The sequence below is a fragment of the Callospermophilus lateralis genome, chromosome 6, assembly GCF_048772815.1.
Source record: "Callospermophilus lateralis isolate mCalLat2 chromosome 6, mCalLat2.hap1, whole genome shotgun sequence".
Lineage (NCBI taxonomy): Eukaryota > Metazoa > Chordata > Mammalia > Rodentia > Sciuridae > Callospermophilus > Callospermophilus lateralis.
This window is the reverse complement of record NC_135310.1, coordinates 30,611,904-30,632,100: the sequence shown is the minus strand read 5'-3', so window position 1 is coordinate 30,632,100 and position 20,197 is coordinate 30,611,904. Positions and strand designations below refer to the sequence as shown.

Below are 20,197 nucleotides of genomic sequence, written 5' to 3'. Positions count from 1 at the left end.
AGCTGTCCTTGAACTTGCTATTTCTGCCTCAGTCTCCAAGGTAGATGGGATAATAGGTGAAATTCCAAAAATTTTAGTCACAATTAAAAGTTTTGAATATCATTTAAAATATTTCTATTAGTTCTCTATGATTGGATATCATGGTTTGGATATGAGGTGACCGCCCAAAACTCCTGAGTTAAAATGCAGGAGTGTTCAGAGGTGAAATAATCAGATTATGAGAGCTGTAACACAATCAGTTAATCCAAGTTTGAATGGATTGACTTGGTGGTAACCACAGGCAGGTGGGTGTGGAAGAGGTGTGTCATTGAGGGTGCCCTGGAAAGGAGCACCTTCCCTGTGGCCTCCTTCCCCTCTCACCCCTCACCCTTGCTTCTGTTTTCCTGACCCTGCCAGGAGCTGAGAAGCTTTCCTCTGATGAGCCCTTCCACCATGAAGTGCTTGCTGCCTCATCTTGGGCCCTAGGCAATGGAGCCAAGCTCTCTCTGGACTGAGACCTCTAAAACCATGAAGCTCAAATAAACTTTTCCTTCTAAGTTGTTCTTGTTGGATATTTTGGTCACAGTGACGAAAAGCTGACTAACACACTAGATTTTTAGGTGCAGGGTATGATTACTTTTATTTTTCATTTTGAAACTGCTCTTATGAGCAGGTACAGTGAACTGTACCTACTTGTGCCACCTCATCAATACTCAATACATGTTGGTATAAATGCAAGAGAAAAGTAATTTTTCTTCAATCCAATCCTCCTCCTGATTCTTGTTAGTAACTGTTTAATTCATCAATAAGAAGCTCTGCTACTAATATTATAAGAAATACTGACCTCTAAATTACTTCTATTATGGACCTAACTTATGACTCATTAGAATATTATATCTGTCTAAAATACAATTGTCATACACTTGAAGAATGTGAATATGGTCCAGATCAGGTTAACTGTATACAAAGAAAACTTAACAAATTATGTCCTGTAATTTTCTATAATAATCACTAAAACCTCACTATCAAGACTCAAGAAACAAGATTTTGCCCTATCTCAGAGTTCAGAGTTACAAGCCCAACCAAAAATGAATGAGCCCAAATTAAAATAAATTTTAGTGTTAAAACTTTGAAATTATACTGGACCCAGGAAATTCTGGTGGGGTAAGAACAGTAGTGCTTTGCTTTAATATGCTATAACTCACCTCTGCAAGGTCACTTCTAACTGATGTGAAGTGACCAAATGTGGGCTGGCTGCAGATTCTCCATTTCCTGGAGAGTTTGTCATACTTGGAAGTACAGATACCTCTGTAGGTAGCAAAGGAGATAAAAAATTATTAACAATCTAAAAATCAAACCCATACCTCCCCAAGCCAGTCTACTTGTATTTACGTCCTGACCCTGCAACTTACCAGCTGTGGAAGTTTGAGTAAATCACTTGAACTCTCTGTGCCTCAGTTTCCTCATAGATATAGTACCTAACTCATAGGCTACTGTGAGAATTAAATTTATTAATACTTGCAAAGTACTTAACAATGGTGCTTAACACACTGTAAGGGCTGAAATAAATGTTACTATTATTTTTGTTTGCACCAAGTTGGCTCTGAAGAAAAAGTCTATATTGAAACCACAGCACCTGATGAAGATAGCAATACGGTGACTTGATGGGGCTGACAGGGAACATCTTTACTGAAGGGCACAGAGAAAATCACCATGGAAATACCACTTGTACAAACTCAGCTCTAGTCACACTTAGAATGATGGGGATTTCATAAATGGAGGCTCCAGTGAACTGTACCTACTTGTGCCACCTCATCAATACTCAATGTTGAGGTCCAGCTTTATATGCCCGACTTGAAAATCTGGGACAGGGTCACTTAGTCTTATACACATTCTCACAGGTCAGAGTTTCAGAGAAATCTGTGGCAGTTTATGTTGCAGCTTGATGTGAAAGAGTAACTAAAATGATTCCAAGAGAGTTATTTCACAACCTGCTATAAACTCAGTAAACTGTGAGAGGAATAAGGAGTCTGATAACTGAAGCAGAGAAGTGACTGATAAATTTAAAAATGCCAAGATTTGTAAAGCTGATGACAGGAGCCTCTGAGAGACTTCTGGTAGTCTGTGAACCCACCTGCCTATCCTAGAATTCTCTTTGTAGCACTAACACCACCTTTCAGCCGTAAGTCACATGTCAGACAGAGAAATGGAAATACTTAATCCGCGAGCCTATTTTTAGCAGTTCTAACTCAAATCCAATTTATGTGAGTATTGATAAACATAGTACGTCATCCACAGGTTTCACCTCTCTTCTTGCCTTAATTCAGTCCTGGATCGAGTACAAAGAATACTGAAGGAACAGATAGAGCATCAAGAAGGTGGAAAATGAAAACAAAACCAAGGAACCTGGCCAGGTACCAACTATAGCATCAGCCCCTTAAATGATCTTGAATGTTGTCATGTGCAGACTAAATGGATCACTCTGAAGACTCCCTGGTTGCTATGCCTGCTCATAGCCTGGATCTATGGTAACCTGCGTGGAGACAGTATGCTAACATGCAATGGGGTTAATATGCAACCACTCGAACTGTTCTCCAAACAAATATAATCAGTGCACCTACAAAAGAGCATGAAAAACCCACTACAAAACAATCAAGACACACAAAAACTGGAAGAGCTTCTCCAGAACTAAAACCAAACACCAGTAATAGTTTACATTTGAAAACCCTTAGAGTTTACAGGGAATGTTCTTTCCCATACATCGTCTCATTTGATCTGTAATTCAGCCCTCTGAGGTACTTCTAGTCCTTTCTAAATTTTTGAACAGAAAAAGAAACTGAAGTACACCTCTAGTTCTTTCTTTTCATATAAACTTGGTAGATGAGAAAACAGGCAGACTGGGCCACAAGCTATCCACCAAGCATCTTTTTGGACAATCATGAAAAACCACCTGGAGCAGAATTGGGAGCTGGTGACCTGGGCCCAAGCTGGTCTGAGTGGGGCCTGTCACTGGAGCTTAGCATCTGCAGGAACAGAGACTTTGCCTATCTTGCTCACACTGAATCTCAGCACCCACAACAGGTCCTGGCACACAGAAGGGCTCCAAAAATGCTAGTTGCCTCTAAGGGAAGGCCCTTTGTCTCACAAGAATAATGTGGTGGTGAAACAAGGAAGCATGTGAAAGAAGTGTGCCACACAAGGCTGACTAGATCACAGCACTTAAACTAAGGCTGAGCTCATCTTCATCTATTCCAGATCTGGTTGAAAATCACCAAGAAACCAGTAAATCCAAAAATTACAGTATATATACAACTTCCAAAGAACTTTCAATTAATTTAAATTTTTTACCTCATTCTGAAGTTAGAATTAAAAGAAATAACATTTAAATCCTTTTTCTGAGAACTGACATAAATATAATTTGTCAAAATGTGTAAATTTAAAGCCCTTGCTGGGAATGGAGCTCAGTGGTAGAGTGCTTGCCTAATATGCTCAAGGCCCTGGGTTCAACCCCTAACACTGTGAAGGACAAACAAAAAACAACAACAAAAAACCCTTAAAAGGAAATGTTAGAGAGACTTTTACATAAGGGGAAACTATGAACTAGAGAACAGATAGACACCTAGGCTTATGTAAGTCTACTGAGTATCTCCCTCCAATTCCCCATCAAGAACCCAGGAGCTGGGTGCCATGGCACCCAGCTGTAATCTCAGCAGTTCAGGAGGCTGAGGCAGTAGGATCTTGAGTTCAAAGCCAGCCTCAGCAACTTAGTGAGGCCTGCAACTCAGTGAGACCTAAATAAAATCTCTAAATAAAATATAAAAAAGGGCTCAGGATGTGGCTCAGTTGTTCAGTGCCCCTGGGTTCAATCCCCAATACCAAAAAAAAAAAGCCTTTGCCAGGTGTGGTGGTGCACACCTGTAATTCCAGTGACCAAGGAGGTTGAAGCAGGATTAAATATTCAAGGCCAGCCTCTACAATTTAGTGAGACCCTGTCTCAAAATATAATAATAATAATAATAGTAGTAGTAGTAGTAGTAGTAGTAATAATGAAAAGGACTATGGATGTAGCTCAGTGGTAAAGTTTCCCTGGGTTCAATCCTCAGTACCAAAAAAAGGAAAGAAAAAGCTATTGAGACAATTTCTTAGCTTTTTAATTACTGTTTCTTTCAGGTGGTCTTTGTAAGGGTGTAGAAGCTTTCCTTCTTTGAAAGTGTTATATCTAAGTTTCAGATTACATGTGAAAACTTTTTAAAGACATTTCTCAAAGTTTTGAAAAGCTGTTAGTCAGGAGCATGGTCTAATAAGACATAACAATATAAATTTAAATGCATGAGCAGAGTTAAGAAGCTTTTGTATATTTATGATTTAATAAAATAATTCTAAATTTTTCCCCCTTCAGTTGATTTGAATTCAATCATAGAAATACCTGTTCCTCCAGTGAGAACTCCCTTGGCTATGTCACCATTTGTCTGATCAATGGTTTTCTACCAAAAAGAAAAATTAAAAAAAAAAAAAGATTTTTAAGAATTAAAATTACAATTAAAGGTTAAAAAAAAAAAAAAAAGGAAAAGAGCTATCACGAATGATGAGAAAGTAGCCATCTCAATACCTTATCTGTAGCTTCTGTCCTCCTGGTTCTTTTCATAATCTCTTCAAGTCGCTGCAAGAAAGAACAATGGAAAGAAGATAAGATGTAGAACACAAGCCAAGCCAGCCTAGCGCACTGCAGTAATCAAACAGCAGCATATAAAAACATGTCTGTCACCTGTCATTTGGGGAAAATAATAATTCATACTGCTTTTTTCTTAATTTGGAGTCATGCAGAAAGATTGTACTGCAGTGGTATCTGCCTGTAATCCCAGCCACCACTAAGGAGGCTGAGGTAGGAGGATCCTAAACTCCAGGCCAGTCTGGGCTACTTTGCCAGATCCTGCCTAAAAAAAAAATAAAAATAAAAAAAAAATAATAATAATGATAATAATAATAATAATAATAATAATAACAGATGTAGCAAATAAGCTGGACTGGCTTAACTGCTAGAAGTGGAAATTAACTGCTTTGGAGGAGAACTCAAACTTTGAGAGTGGCTTCTTTGTGGAGATTATTAGCACTGAGGGCTATTTATCTGGAAGGGGTAAAGACAGCAGCCAGTCCCCTGGAGGTCAGCAGCCTTCCCATCCAGGCGAGGCTCAGAGGCTCAGAGGCTCTGTCCCAGCTTGGGCCTGACACTGCTACCTTCTTCCTTTCCAGGCGCTCCTGCTCCTCTCTCTGGAAGTGCTTCTCTCGTTCCTGCCGGACCCTCTCAGCTTCTTCGCGCACCCGAGCTTCTTCTTCTTTCTGAAGACACAATGTGGGTGTGTGCTTCTTACACAGGGGCCAGCACCTCGTCCCCGGGGAACCGGGGAACCCCCTGGGGAACCCCCCCCCCCGACCCCCACCCCACCCCGATGCAGAAGCAGGGAGACCATGCAGATATCAGAACCCACACCAGCAACGCGGCCTTTCTAACAGTGACCCGTGCCCACTGTGCTCTCAGGGGGGAATCACCACCCGCCGGGGGGCAGGTGGCCGCGAGGGCGGCGCCGGGGCGCACCTGTTTCTGGGCGCGCTCCATCTCCTCGCGCTCGCGCTCCTCCGCTTGCCGCCGCAGGTGCTCCTCCTTCTCCCGGGCCTGCTCGGCCTCCAGACGACGTAACTCTTCCTCTCGGCGAGTTCGCTCCTCAGCCACCCTTTGAGCCAATTCCTCTCTCTTCTGTCTGGGAAAAGACAAAGCAAAGACACATGAGGAGGAGTCCTTGAAGGGAGGCCGCCCCCGCCCTCCCCAAGTTGGGCATTGCAAGGACAGTTTGTCCAAAGAGCTCCCCCAAACTTCAACTGGATACATTCAACACGGTTACAGGACAAAATTGAAGTCATCCTTTGTCCTTCCTCTTCCCTTCCCAGCGTCTTTGCTGACCGTGACAAACAGCAGCAAACTGCAACCACGAGTATTTTAAGGAGAGCTCTCTTTTTCCAAGGATTTACAATTGAACAATCTTTATCGGCTGAGACTTGTATAAATTCAAACTGTGTGGCTTTTTAGCAACAAATGTGAATGTACTCTCCTCATTTATAAATTAAAAGAAACCAAACAAACATAATGTTCTGTACTGGAACTGAAGAGGGAAGCTCCTGATGGGATCAAGGGCTGGGCACCTCCAAGATGGTAGCCTGAGGTCCAGCCTCAGAGTGCCAGTTCTGTTTGTGTGAAGAGCAATTATATTGGCATCAGCCTTATTAGACCCAGAAGGTGATCAATTAAGCAATCTGCCCTTAGCATACTATCTGGCAGGCAATCATGCAACATTTAAATATTTTACCCAGCCACAATCTGGAAGAAAGTATGAACCCTTACTAAAGCAGCTTTAAAATGATAATTACAGAGATACTGAGGAAACCTAGAGATTGGAGATGTGTTAAGTGAAAAAGCAGACTGCACCATTGTACCCTTATTGTGACTACAATTATGTAAATGTGTGTATATGTATATACAATCTCCAGAATGTGCAGAGACCACCTAAAAAGAACCACCCCAAATGTACACAATCACCAGGTGAAACATTCCCCTTTGTCACTTAACTACCACTTCCTCCCTCTCAGAGGGAGGACTTAATGCAAGGCCTAACTGTGGCATCGCTGACATGCTGACGTCACTTCACTGTTTCTGCTTTACCTTTCTATTTCTTCCTTCTCTCGCCTCTCCCTCTCCTCCTTCTCTCTCTGCTCTCGGGCCAGCCGCCTCTTCTCAGCCAGCAGCCTAGTGGCCTCCTCTGGGTCAGTGGTGCCTGCAGAAATCTTAGGAGCAGCACTGGCAGTCACAGTGAATGATGATGATGGGGCTGGGGCCGGGGCCGGGGCTGCAGCTGGAGCAGGGGCTGGAGCAGGGGCCAGGACTGGAGCTGGATCTGAGGCTGGGGCCGTGCCTGGAGCAGCTGTACAAACAGGTACAAGGAGAAAACCAACTGGAAACAAAACCCAAAGAACAAAACAAAAACTAGCATTCCCCACACCCCAGACCTAGAATTCATCATTATCAGACAAAAGGGAATGTTTGTTACTGTGTGTTCTCACAATTTCACTGTATTCTCTCTGTAACCAAGCAACAGATAACAAAAAAAAAAAAAAAAAAAAAAAAGGACCTGCTGCATGTGTAAATGAGACATTGAAAGCTCAAGCTTGTCACCAAGTCTTACTTTTATAGCAGTTAAATGAGCTAACAGTACCTATCAAATATGTACTGAGTAGAGAACCTCATGTTAGATTTCTGTGGGAAGTTATACCCTGAGCAAAATGGAGATGAGCTCTTTTGTTTGTCCTTTATTTAAAAAATTCCTACTCTTTGGTGACTATTCATTACTACAGCACCCTGCCACAGGTGGAGGCTCAGGCTGGAAGCATGACAACACCAAATGAAGAGGCTGCTTCTAGACAAAAGTTCAGCTAGTGCCGTCTCCAGGTGGAGGTGTGAAGAGGCCTGGCCTTGACTGGCAGGCACTCGTGCTGCTCACACGGCCCGCTTCTGCTGCAGTCCTGGCTCCAATGTGCGAGATGAAGCAGAATTCTGTGATGTAAGGCCGCACTCTGCATTTTGGAAAATCCTGGAGGTGCTGGTTTAAATGTATATCAATAGATTATTTGAAAATTCTCCCTTGAAAAGGTAGAGACTTGCAAGTGCACTAGTGGGCCTCTGTAATCCCACTTCTGGAGGCTGAGGCAGGAGGATTGCAAGTTCAAGGCTAGCCTCAAAATTAAAGTGAAACCCTATCTCAAAATAAAAAAAAAAAAACATGCAGGGCTGGGGACATAGCTTAGTTGTAAAGTGCTTGTATAGCCTGTATGAAGCCCTGGGTTTCAAACCCCAGTCTCCCTGCAAAAAATGAAATAGAGAAAGAAAAAAAAAAAAAAGAAAATCATACTTAGGAAGAGGTTTTGAAATAAGCATCAGAGTAAAAATTCAAAGTCTCCAGTATGAATAAAAAAAGAAGTTACATAAAATGATGCTGAAGAAAAAGAGCAAGCAGAGAGAATGGCCGACCAAGGTCCCTGCCCAGGGCAGCTCCTTCTCACCAGGGTCAGCTTCTGGTTCAACAGGGGTCCCGTCTTCAACTGCGGCCTCGTCTACCTTCACTAAAGGTGTCCTGCCTTTCAGTGAGGGCTCGCTGGCAACACTCTCAGGTTCCTTCTCGGGCTCTTTTTTTTCAGGTTCCACTCTGACTTCCCTCTTGACCGGGCGGATGTTGCCAGGGGACGGGGGCCGGGCCTGGGTGGGAGCAGCTCTGACTGAGCCAGGAGGCAAGGATGCCGGTCGGGGTGTGCCGGGCAAATGCGGAAGGGACTTGGATGGGAGCCTGGGCAGCACACAATGGGAAGAGAGGAACACATCAGAACAGGCTTCCCAGAACCCAGGACAACAATTTGTGGAAAAGTAATGCAGACATTTAGCTATGTGTATTTGTCTTTTATGTGGTAAATGCAGAAATGAAGTCCTTTAGAAACCAAGTCCAATGTGTCATGTTCCTTTTTTCTTTGCTTTGAGAAAGATTATCATTCTCTAAGTCAAAGCCACACAGTGTGAGAAGAATGGTTCTCTGTGAGGACAGAAGCTATTCATTCTCCCACACAGAACGTCCAGCCAGCCTTGAGCACCTCACTTACCAAAGTCGGGAGCATGCTGGTGACCTTGCCTTGGGATTAGATGGAGACAGAGCCCTTCGGATGCCAGATGTAAGATGGAAGGGTACATTTTCTCTTTCTCTCTCTCTTTTCTGGCCCTAAGTTCAGAGAAACTCAGTGATTAGATTTCTCAGTGAGTCAGACAACCACATTCACAGTATTCAACAGTGGAGCTACAAACCATTTAACATTTTCTTAGAAATTCTTAAGCTATATCACCTATATCCATTCCAGCCTTAACACAAGGCCTTTGCTAATCTGAACAGTATATCTGAATTAATACAGGTAACACTAATAAGGTGGGTCTGGATGTGAGATTGAGATTTTACTTATTTAAGAAAGAAACAAAAGCAAAAACACCTAGACTTTTAGAAAGCACTTTGACTTTGCATCTAAACTTACCTGGAACAAAATTTATCATAATACGGTCTATCTCCCACAAACGTTAAAATAAAGGTCACTTCTATTTTTATGCTTTCAGTTAAAGCACATCTTTTCTTTTTTACTTCTTCAGCAGCACTTTTTTTTTTTTAACCACAGAGAATACCATAGCTTATTTATTTATTTTTTAATACTGGGGATTGAACCCAGAGTTGCTCTACCACTGAGTATGTTCCCACCTCTTTTTCTTTCTTATTTTGACACTGGGTCTCACTAAGTTGTCCAAGCCTAGAATTTATGGTCCTTCTTCCTCACTCTTGTGAGTTGCTAGGGTCACAGGCATGCAGTAGCAGGCCTGGCAGCCTAGTCATTAAAAAAAAAAAAATACCTGCTATTTCAAAATTAATTCACTTTTTCTTTTATATTAATGTTATAGGAAAAAGTCCTTCCTCATCTAATGTCCTCTCCTTCTCCAAGGAACATCAGGTCCAAGATGAGGAATTTTAGGTATTTGTATTCTTTATCAGGGGAGGAATCTGAGATCAAGGGTGGGCTAAAACATCCGCCTTCCCCTGACTGTCATCGAGCAGTTCAGTCAGGCAGATGGCACATTTCCAGAGTTGAAATGGTCAAACAGAAGCCCAGAGAAGTGTTCTGAGATTCTAAAATTCATCGAGACCTGCCCCCCTGCCCATTGCAAAACAGAAAGCTTCCAAATATCTAAAACTTCTACCATGTTCTGGGATGGAAATGAAGACTAGTTGGGGGATCCTGGGACCTGGGTGAAATGGCTGTCAGGAAAGCAAACTGCCAAGGACACAAAGGAAGGGGCAGAATGTTATCTAGTCTAAGGACAGAAAAGCTGGCAGTGTGTCTTCTCTCACTGGCTTAAGCATCAGTTCTTCCTGCTCTTCTTGATGGCCCTCAGTGTCCTTCTCATAGCTTTTCTTCATCTTCCTGAGCAGCATCCTGACTACAGATGGGGGCGGGGGCGGTGGGGGTAGAGGAGTGTCAGTAATACTGTCTTCCAGGAAATCTACGTAGAAAAAATGCACAGGGCAGGAAAGAGCTCTGCAGGTGTGTGTTAACTTGGTGCCACTCCAGTTGCATGCCCACCCTCTGCCCCATCTCTGATCCCAAAGGGCAGGAGGAGGGACCTCGCACAGCAGAGCAGTCATTGATGGAAAAAGCTGCAGTCACCATATGGGACCCTTCTGGCTGATGCATGGGTGGCATTTATGCCTTGGGTAAATCAGTCCCTAGGATGAAAGGCCCAAGTTTCTTCCAAGGGAAATTGGGGTCAAGTACTAGGTATAGTCTTTTTTTTTTTTTTTCCCTCAAAATATTTTGATTTGACTGAAATCAGATCAAGGAGAGCTCTGAGTAGTCAAGTAAGTCGGGAAGGGCAGTTTGTAATGTGGAGAGTCTGGGGATGACCTTTCTCATTCGGGCTTTGATGAAAAAGGGACCAGGGATGAACCTACATAAAAGAGACTATCTGAGGATAGTCTTGTTTTAATCAAAGTGCCACTGAGCCTGGTACTTTTTTCTCTCCCAAAAGAAACTGATCACCTTGAATCACCCAGAGCTGGGAGAACAGGGGAGGAGTGATTTAGAATACCACCCCACACTTCAGATAATACCCATCCAAGCAGGTAGTTTTTATTTTATTTTTTTACCCTCTTAGTTGTTTCATTGCTCTACGTACAGCCACCTTTCTGGGCACCACACACATAAAGGCACTCCTGATTCTCATCCTGATGTGAGTTAATGCCCAGCAGTCTACACAATCATCTTGCCTGCAACACTTTCCACAATGCTGAGGGGAACACATATAGAAAGCTGTCCATACCAACTGACTGAACAGCTTACTCACAGGAGAGACTTGACAATCTTGAAAAAGGACAAAAAAACTGGAGGTCTTACTCTTCCTGATTTAAAAATATACTACAAAGCTATAGTAGTCCACCAGTGTGGAACTGTTATAAAGGTAGGCATATAGACCCATGGAATAAAAACCCCCGAAATAAATAAACACTTGTAAAGCTGGTTAAATCCCAAGACTACCCAATGAGGAGAGAATGCTCTCCTCGATAAGTGGTGCTGGGAAAATTGGACATCCACGTGAAAAAGAAATCTGACCCTTCCCTTACACAATACACAAACATGAACTCAAAATGGATTAAAGACCTAAATGTGAGACTTAAAACTATAAAACTCCTGTGAGAAAACATAGGTGAACACGTCATGCCATTCAAATGATACCGATTTGCTGGATAACACCAAAAGTACAGACAACGATGCAAAACCAGACAAACAGAACATTCAATTTAAAAATGTTCTATGCATCAATCAAAGGATACAATAGTAAAAAAGCAACCTATGAAATAGGAGAAAATATTTACAAATCCTATCTAAGAAGAGGTTAATGATATATAAATAACTGCTAAAATTCAACAACCAGTAATCTGAATAAAAAATGGGCAGGAGTTGGGGATTTAGTTCAGTGGAAGAAAACTTCTTTAACATACAAGGCCCTGGGGTTTTATCCCCGGAATCCCCTCCTCCCCCAAAGGCTTAAAGATTTTAATAAACATTTCTCTAAATATGATGTACAAAGAGCCAACATGCCTATGAAGAGATGTGCAATGACACTGATCACTAGAGATGCAAATCAAAACCACAATGAGTTATCACCTCACATCCATGAGGAGAGCTGTCACACAAAAACAAAAGAGTAAGTTGTTAAGGATGCCAAGAAGCTGCAACCCTTGTGTGCTACCAGCAAGAATGTCAAACAGTGCAGCTACTATACGAAACAGCATGGTGGTTTCCAAAAGACTAAAACATGGTTATCATATGATTCAGTGATCCCACTTCTGTTATGTATGCAAAACTCCAAGAGAGATGTGCACATCAAAGATCAAAGCAGCACTATTGGTAATAACCAAGAGGTGAGATCAACCCACATGTCCATCAATGGATGAATGGATAACAAAATGTAAGGGCACATTATTCAGCCTTAAAAAGGAGGGAAATCTGTCATGTGCTACAAGGATGAACCTTGAGGACATTATGCTAAGTAAAATAAGCTAGTTGCAAAAATTCAAATACATCATGATTCCCCTTAGGAGGAGGTACTTACGATAGTCACATTCAGAGAAAAAGGAAACAGAAGGATAGTTGCCAGGGATAGGGGAGGCAGGGGAAATGGGACGTTCAATATGCATAATGGGTCTGGATGCACAGGATTTAAATAGTTCTGGAAATTAGTTGCACTATACTGTGAATATACTTGACATCATCTTAAAAATGATTATGTTAAGTGGGTTCTTTTAACCATAATTAAACATTCTGTAAAAATTAAAAATACAGCCTGTCAGTGTCTTTGCCACTTTTCAAGGGCTCAAGGTGGTAGTCACCACCCAATTCCACAGTTTGGCTCCACCAGTCATTTTCAGGCAACACATATTTGTCTAAATATTTAGTTGTAAGGAGATGAAAAGAAGGTTCATTATATAGGGAAGTCATTAAAAAGAAAAACCACAAAGCTCTGGATCAGGCTATGATGAACCACCTCATTCATTTTGGTAGCCAAGGGTCAACCTTCCACCTCCCCTCAAAGATGGTTAATTTCAGTTTTTACCTATAACCAGAAACTTTTCCTTTGGTAAACACCCTTTTCCCCTGTCCGATAAGCATCCAAAGCTGTCGCTTTGATATTGCTTTTTATCCATGGGCAGGATCTCTGTGCACCAAAAGGCTAATAAACTAAAACTCCACAAACATCAAAGGTAGTTTCACCTTTGACTCTAAGGGCTTCCGGTCTGACTTCATCCTGAATTAACACTGATGCCTGAAGGGGCTTGAAAGAAAATTGCCACCAGAAAAGCCATCAAGGCTCTCACAACCCTCAAATTCCCCTCTGAGCAAAATCCTTTTAAGTATCCATCAGCTTTATTCATCTGAATTGCTCTGGAAATTGAGATTATAAATAAATTCTTCCAGCCATTCATTACAAGGATCATACTATGATCACAGGACAGAGGCAATGAGAGCTGGTGGATTAGTGTCTAGTGACACTACAGTACAATCTAGTGTCTTGTATACTAAAGTACAGTATCTTAAGGCCATAGACCAATGATCTTTGAGTGGTATCAAATAAGTACAGTTTAAAACAAAGATGAAGAAAGACTCCTGAAGACATAAATTACCTCAGTGCTGTTTATAGCATGAGGAAAATTACGTTAGCTTAGTCACCTTGCCAGTAATAACAAGCACAAATTATATTCCTCTGAGTTTATAGTACAGGCCAACAGCCTTTCAAGAATTGGTTACTTAGCAAATAAGTAGTGTTTTCAAAATATTCTTCACTGTATTTAAAGATGTGGGCATTGACAGGGGTTAGTTAAGCAGGATAAAAATTCCTTATCTCAATGCTTAGTGAACCACACTTGGAGTTCTGCAGGTTTCTGGATGTGACTGGGATTAAAGGGGCAGCAGTTCAGGCCCATTTTCCCTGCAAAGGCCATTTAGTTTGCCTACTTTAAAAAATGAAGGAATTCTGGCATTACACTTGTTTACTTTTTGGTTTGAGGGATTGAAACCAGGGGCTTTATCCCAGTATTTTTTATTTTTTATTTTGAGACAAGGTCTTGCTAAGTTCCTGAGAGTCTCCCTAAGTTGCCAAGGCTGGCCTCAAATTTGAGATCCTCTTGCCTCAGGCTTCGGAGTCACTGAGATTCTAGGTGTGTGCCACCATGCCTGGCCATTGCACTTATTTGTAGAGAGTCCCCGGCAGGATAGGTCAGGCACTTATATGCTTGAACAAAGATCCATTTTCATCTTCATGTTCAAATTTTAGGGAAAGCAATATTTCAAGTGGGAAAGAAGTGGGGCCATGTGGGGAGAGGGGTGTGTGCAGTACCAACTGTCAGCCAGATTTGTGATGAATGGGATGCTGGGTGTCATGGCCACCCTGTCTTATAACCATACCACACCTTGGGCAGTATCCACTCTGCACAGAAAAGAACTGGCTCCCAGACTCGCCAGTCCACTCCCAACTGCTACTCACCAATGTGCCATGAATGGTCCTCCTGCGCGCAGAGCCCTCAGGTGGTGTTACAAAGAGTTTTGGTCGGTCCACCGGATTTCTAGAGTGTGCAGCTTTGTAGGGCATGATGATGGGGCTGCAAGATGCTGAACGAGGACAAATGGGGATAACTAGGGTGCAGGTGATTGGTTTTACACACAAGAGTGCCAGAAGAACAGGTGAAGAAAGCCAAAAGCAGGTTCAGGAAAAGGAGCCAAGCAGAGACAGAGAGAAAAGTAGGAAGAAGATGTTATTACCTAAAGGTGCCCAGAACCATCACACTCAACTCTCCTTACTTCCTGTGAGTTTATTATGGCCCCCAAAGAAAGGCATGTCCAAGTGAAAAATCGGAACTGTACTTCTAGCTATGTGCCTATTTAAATGCTGATTAAAGATGTAGATATAATCTAGTTGTTATAGAGAGCCAAGATCTGACATTCCTTTGAACAAATGGTTCTGGTAAAATGTTGCATTAATGATATGAGGTGATTTTTATATGACTAGCTTGCAATCAGATTTTTTCTAATCATCCTTAAGATGGAAAAAAAAGGTAGAAAGAGAAGAAGCATGCAATCAGGCAAGCAAGATAAACTACAACTATTTCAATGGGTCAAGTTCAACAGCCAGTTGCAGGGGGAAGGAATCTGAATTTTAAGTATGTTAAATGACCAAGTCTTACCAGGTGTTAAGACTTGTTATAGGAATAAGTAATCATTTCCAGAAAAGAATTCTGTAAATGTATTATCTATTTCAAGGCAAACCAACGCAAGCTTCTGGGTTTTTCCAAAAGCAAAGGCATTCAATATTTCATAGGCAGCAGCAGCAGCAGAACTTATGGGAAGATGGGCTGTAACTACTTAAAATAGTGAAAAGAACATAAATATGTTAAGATGGCCAAAAATAACATTGAGTCATGAGTAGCTTTTACATTTTTTTACTCAAGACAGAAAGTTTTTTGAAAATCTACATAGTTTCTGACCGTTCACCTTCAAAGAAACACTGTCATTCATCACGTTATTCTGAGAAATAATGAATTAAAGAAATTTATGTAACACCACATACATATCAAAAGTGGGGGCACTAAAGTTCAAGGTCCATTTTCAGATCTCATTCAGAAATGCTGCTTTCCAGCCCCCACCCCCCCAAAAAAAATGCATTTGGACCAGGTTATAAAATTACTTTACCTAACTCTAGCCATTGTAGCAACCCTTTATGAAAAAGACTAGCATGAGGCTGGGAAGGTGGCTCAGTGGTAGAGCACTTGCCTAGCACACATGAAGCCCTGGGTTCAAACCTGGCAAGAAGGGGAGAGGTGGGAAGGGGGAGAGGGGAAGAGATGGGGAGGGAGTGAGGCGGGGAGAGAGAGATGGAGAGGTGCTGACGGAGATTACTGTGTCAGGCCAGCCAAATGTTAACTGTATTAGTAAGTTAAACACTCAAAAGTACACCGTCCACAGTGGTGCACACCTACCATCCCAGCTACTGAGGAGGCTAAGGCAGGAGGATTGAAAGCTAAAGGTCGGCCTGGGCCATTTAGTGTGAGGCTGTCTTGAAATAAAATAACCTGGGTTCAATCCCCAAAACAAACAACAAAAACAAAATAGCCCAAAGTTCAAAAGGCAAATCTGAGGTACTTACTTTCTCTCTCCATGTATATAATATATATTCATGAGAGAGTGTGTGGTATTGGAGATTGAACATAGGAGTTCTCTACCACTGAGCTACATTCTAGGCCTTTTTAATACCTGTCTAAGTGGCCCAGGCTGGCCTGAAGGTCATGATCCTCCTGCCTCAGCCTCTTAGGTCACTGGGATTACCATGCCCAGTTATGTGCTACCATGCCCAGTTAAAATTATTAATTTTAGAATTAGAGTTTAAAAATGTTTGTTATTTTGATTTAATCTGGAGTCAGAAAAGCTGATCAGCTTGCCTCCCCACTGGCGGTATTGGGATCAGATCCAGGACCTCATGCTTGCTAGGCAAGCACTCTACCACTAAGCTATATCCACAGCCCTAGACTGCATCTTTATTAATGTGTTCTTTTATTTAATGCCTTGTAGTATCTTCTATTTATCAGTGAATTGTAATAGACTAGACACTGTACTCTCTTTTTTCATCATCTGAAAAAATAATTCTATTTCTTCAGGATAAACTAAAATGCATTCCCTTGGTTCTTAAAGCAATATGTGCATATCACATGGGAAACAACATAAAGCTTTACTTATGACCTTAACTTACTGTGAAGGATGGATTTGTGTTGTGAGGAAGAGAAGGAAAACCTCTTATCATTTTGTGCTTTTTTTTTTCTCTTTATTTAAATCACAGGGGAAACTGTACGGAAATAATTTTTCTTTTTCTGCAGTATGAGGTGTTGAATCCAAGGGTGTTCTACCACTGAGCTATATCACACAGCCCCTCCTCTTTTTTTCTGTTTTGAACAGGGTCTCATTAAGTTGCTAAGGCTGGTAATAAGTGTGTATTAATTTAACCCATTCAAGATCTTCTAGATGAAATAGTGGGTGCCAAGCAATGATAATACAGTTCAAGTGATTGGAGAGCAGCACAGAGAACAGAAAAAATTTGCATAATATAGTATTAACACTGAAGGCCTACTGTATCTTCTAACCATTTTACATGTACCGTTTATTTAATTCTGAGTTCACTAATTAGTCACATATATTTTAAATGTTCTCCACTGTCCCCCCACCCCCCAAAACACACACACACACACACACACACACACACACACACACACACACATGGAGAAGTCAACCTACAGTAATGGCTGCAAAGGAGAGGCATGAGACCTGGATTTTAATTCTCGATGGCTCTATTCCCTGTTTAGAGAGTCTGCAATCACCAAACACCCTAGAGGTAAGAACAGCGGTTTTAATCTACTAGTGTAACCCCTATTATGGATGTAGCTCATTCTTTTGCCAAAGGCAATTGAGAATAAGAGGAAGTCAAGAGACAAACTAAGATGGAAAGGCAGAAAAGAATAATCAACGAGATACATGAAAAAATAAGCATAACAAAAGACAACTGGAAGACATATTTACATATAATTACATATAATTACAAATGGAAATTTTTGTAAAAATCAAGAGTTTTGATTCATTAAACATAAGCCACATCAATGCAAAAAGTGACAACGATCTAGGGAATAGATTAACAAAACAGGTAACTCAGTAAGGCTATGCGCTATTACACACTTAAAAAAAAAAAAAAAGTATTTTTTGTTGAAAAGGAAAACAGAACAGCAGCAAAGTAAAGAGCCAATCCGCAGATAGAAAGCACCCTGAGCGTAACAATGAAGAACAAGGTGGGAAGACAGGCGGGTGAGTAAATTGGGTGGAAAATGAGGAGATGGTGTTAGAAGACTAGAGGAAGAGCTAAAGAATTGGCAAAAGTTAGTGATGACAGAAACAGCAAAGATAATTTTCTAGCTTTGAGGCAGTCTTTAAGCAGAGCATGACATACAATGTGGAGGTTCGGATGCATGATGGATGGTCATAAACTACGGAGATCCCGTGAAGCAGGATAGAGAAGCAGTCTGACATGTTCTTCAACATGAAGAAAAGCTTTCATGACTTGTGAATCATAGGTATATACTATCTTGAGATCTACTATACTTTTCCTTCCAAAAAGTCTTAAAAGTAGGACGACAGCTCCAAAAAAAATTATTTTACAGAAAAAAGAAAAAAAAAACCACTGTGGTCCAGCTGTTTGATTGCACAGCCGGACACAAAACACCACATGGTTTTGAAGAGGGAGAGGTGAGGACATTTAAGATCTAGTCCACCCACTTTCTAAGCGGCTCTGGTAAAAGTCTTTTATTGCAAGTACACTTGCTTTCCATGGGAGTTGGGAATGTCCATGCCTGCTCCCTAGACTGACTCCAGGGGTGCTATGAGAAGCAGAGTCGATGCTCATTAGCTCATTGGGCACTGTAGATGAAAGACCCCATAAAGCACCAAGGATTATTACTGGTAAAGTTAGCTAATGCACATGAGTAGACTGCAGAGATAAAGAATTTTTAAAGGCAATTTTTGAAAGAGGGTACACAATTTCCTGAGTGACAAAGATGAGGGCTAGATGGGTTACATAGATGTACCAACTGTACCCAGAGAGATTTGGGAAAATCTAAATCAACTCACCATGGGAGTAGTGATACCAAAAGCCTAATGTAGAATTTTCTTACCAACTACATGGAAGCTGTATACTAATTTCTCATTAAGTGAATGAGCCAATTGGCTCATTCAGCATGTTTTATATTTTAAAAAGTAGAGAATTATAATAGCCTGTAGTAGGTATATTCTACATATTTTCAATGAATCTGACTCTATAATTATATTCTATACATGCTAATTATCCTTCTCCACAACTCTAAATGAGTTTGTAAGGGTTCTGTTCCTAGATTACACACAAGAGACTGGCAGGAAGGATAAGCAGTAACCACAGGCACATTACAAAACTTTGTGCTTTGATTTTATTCTTGAGTCCACATATTGGTATTAAATATTAAATCATGTCTATCTCTGATCACATGCTGAGATACAGGGGTAGAAAGAATGGTAGGTAAGGGATACTTTTATTCTGGTAGCCTAAAGAGCAGAGCAAGCTGAAGCCATTTGATCAGAGGGGCTTCCTCTGTCTGCCTGGTGACTGGTGTCCACATAAGATGCTAAGGTGGACAGTAAGAGGAAACAATGCCAGGGGCATGAAACCAACCTAACTAACACTTCCACCAGAGCAGAGGGAAGCACACATCAGGAAAAATAGAGGTAAGCAGTGCAGATAGGCTCTGCAAGGAGGACTTTACCTCACCAGGAGAGTTCCACCTGGACGGCTTTACCTGTGTCTCCAGACAAGGCTGCTGTGCTTTTACTTCTGGCCAGGAACGAGTGTGTGGGCGTCAGGAGTCTGTTAACAACGCTGCTTTCCCAGGGGCTGAGTTGCAGGCGGCGAGCTAAACGTCACCACATAAGCAAGATGTTAGAAGCATTCTTTCCAGGGTTAAGGGGGCGCACCACATCATACCTATCAGCTCCACAGGCCTGGTCTTTGTGAGACACCAGGCTCTCCAGGGAGGACAGCTGGCCATAAGTCAGAGAAACAGAAACCATTTCCAAGATTAGCAGCTGCTCCACAAAAGTGCTTCCACAAAGCTGTTCCACTAAGGTTAATTTTACAGTAGCCTCTTAAAAAGTTTAGTTGCAGATTTTGCCAATCACTCTCCTTTAGTAGTCAATAGGTCTCAAAACAGAAATACCATCCAACTACATTTGTTTTGACATGTATGAACAATTCCGGGGTAGACCTATCAGATGGACATCTGGATGGGCAATGGACTGATGGTACACACCTCAGCCACAGGGCTTCCTAAGTACCTTAAATAATAAATCCCAACAGAGCTAGTGGCAGGAATGAAAAACCAGATTTATACAAAATATAGAGAACATTCCCATTAGACTATGCTAGATCTCCATGAATCACTATGTGAGCAATTGGAGGATGGGGTTAGATAAAATAAAATGAAGACTCATGCAAATTTCTGCATGGGACTCCTTCTGACCTTTCCATTCAGCAAGCCAGGTTTTTTCACATCCCTGTTTGGCAACAATATAAAAATTTTGGCTGAGGATTAAGGCTAAGGCTGAAGCAAGATAAAACAAAACAGAAAAGCCAAAATTCAACATAAGCATAATCCTGACAATTAGTAGTGGGTGCCTGAAGAATCTCGAAAACAAAGTTAAAATAATGCAACAATATATGGCTTCACATTATACTGGGGCCCAGCAAGGCCATGGTTAGGAAATGCATGCTAATTATAAGTTATTTACTTTGCTTTTATCTTAGCTTCCAATGATAGCACATGAAAATATAGAAGGTATTTTCCAAAAATACTAGTAAAGAAGTTTGCAAACTTCTACAAATACCATTACATTCTAATCTGTTTTAGAATGCACCCTTAAGTCACTTGAAAGTCTTTGCCTGACAAGGTCACTTCTATTCATAAACCTCAGATGTAAG

The 20,197-nt window shown here is 41.4% G+C and overlaps 1 protein-coding gene across 3 annotated transcripts in view; it reads right to left on the bottom strand.

Moving 5' to 3' along the window:
* The window catches only part of Map7 (microtubule associated protein 7), a 174,216-nt gene that overhangs the window by 10,784 nt on the left and 143,235 nt on the right, over positions 1 to 20,197 (bottom strand). For 2 of the 3 annotated variants that reach the window (XM_076859698.2, XM_076859699.2), the window contains 10 exons: positions 19,020 to 19,133; positions 14,147 to 14,271; positions 8,674 to 8,789; positions 8,086 to 8,366; positions 6,692 to 6,950; positions 5,573 to 5,735; positions 5,215 to 5,316; positions 4,589 to 4,639; positions 4,406 to 4,463; positions 1,185 to 1,287 (listed from right to left, as the gene is read on the bottom strand). In XM_076859698.2, coding sequence (XP_076715813.2) covers positions 1,185 to 1,287; positions 4,406 to 4,463; positions 4,589 to 4,639; positions 5,215 to 5,316; positions 5,573 to 5,735; positions 6,692 to 6,950; positions 8,086 to 8,366; positions 8,674 to 8,789; positions 14,147 to 14,271; positions 19,020 to 19,133 — 1,372 coding nt within the window. The remainder of the gene's footprint in view (positions 1 to 1,184; positions 1,288 to 4,405; positions 4,464 to 4,588; positions 4,640 to 5,214; positions 5,317 to 5,572; positions 5,736 to 6,691; positions 6,951 to 8,085; positions 8,367 to 8,673; positions 8,790 to 14,146; positions 14,272 to 19,019; positions 19,134 to 20,197) is intronic. The other variant, XM_076859700.2, reaches the window with a different exon arrangement.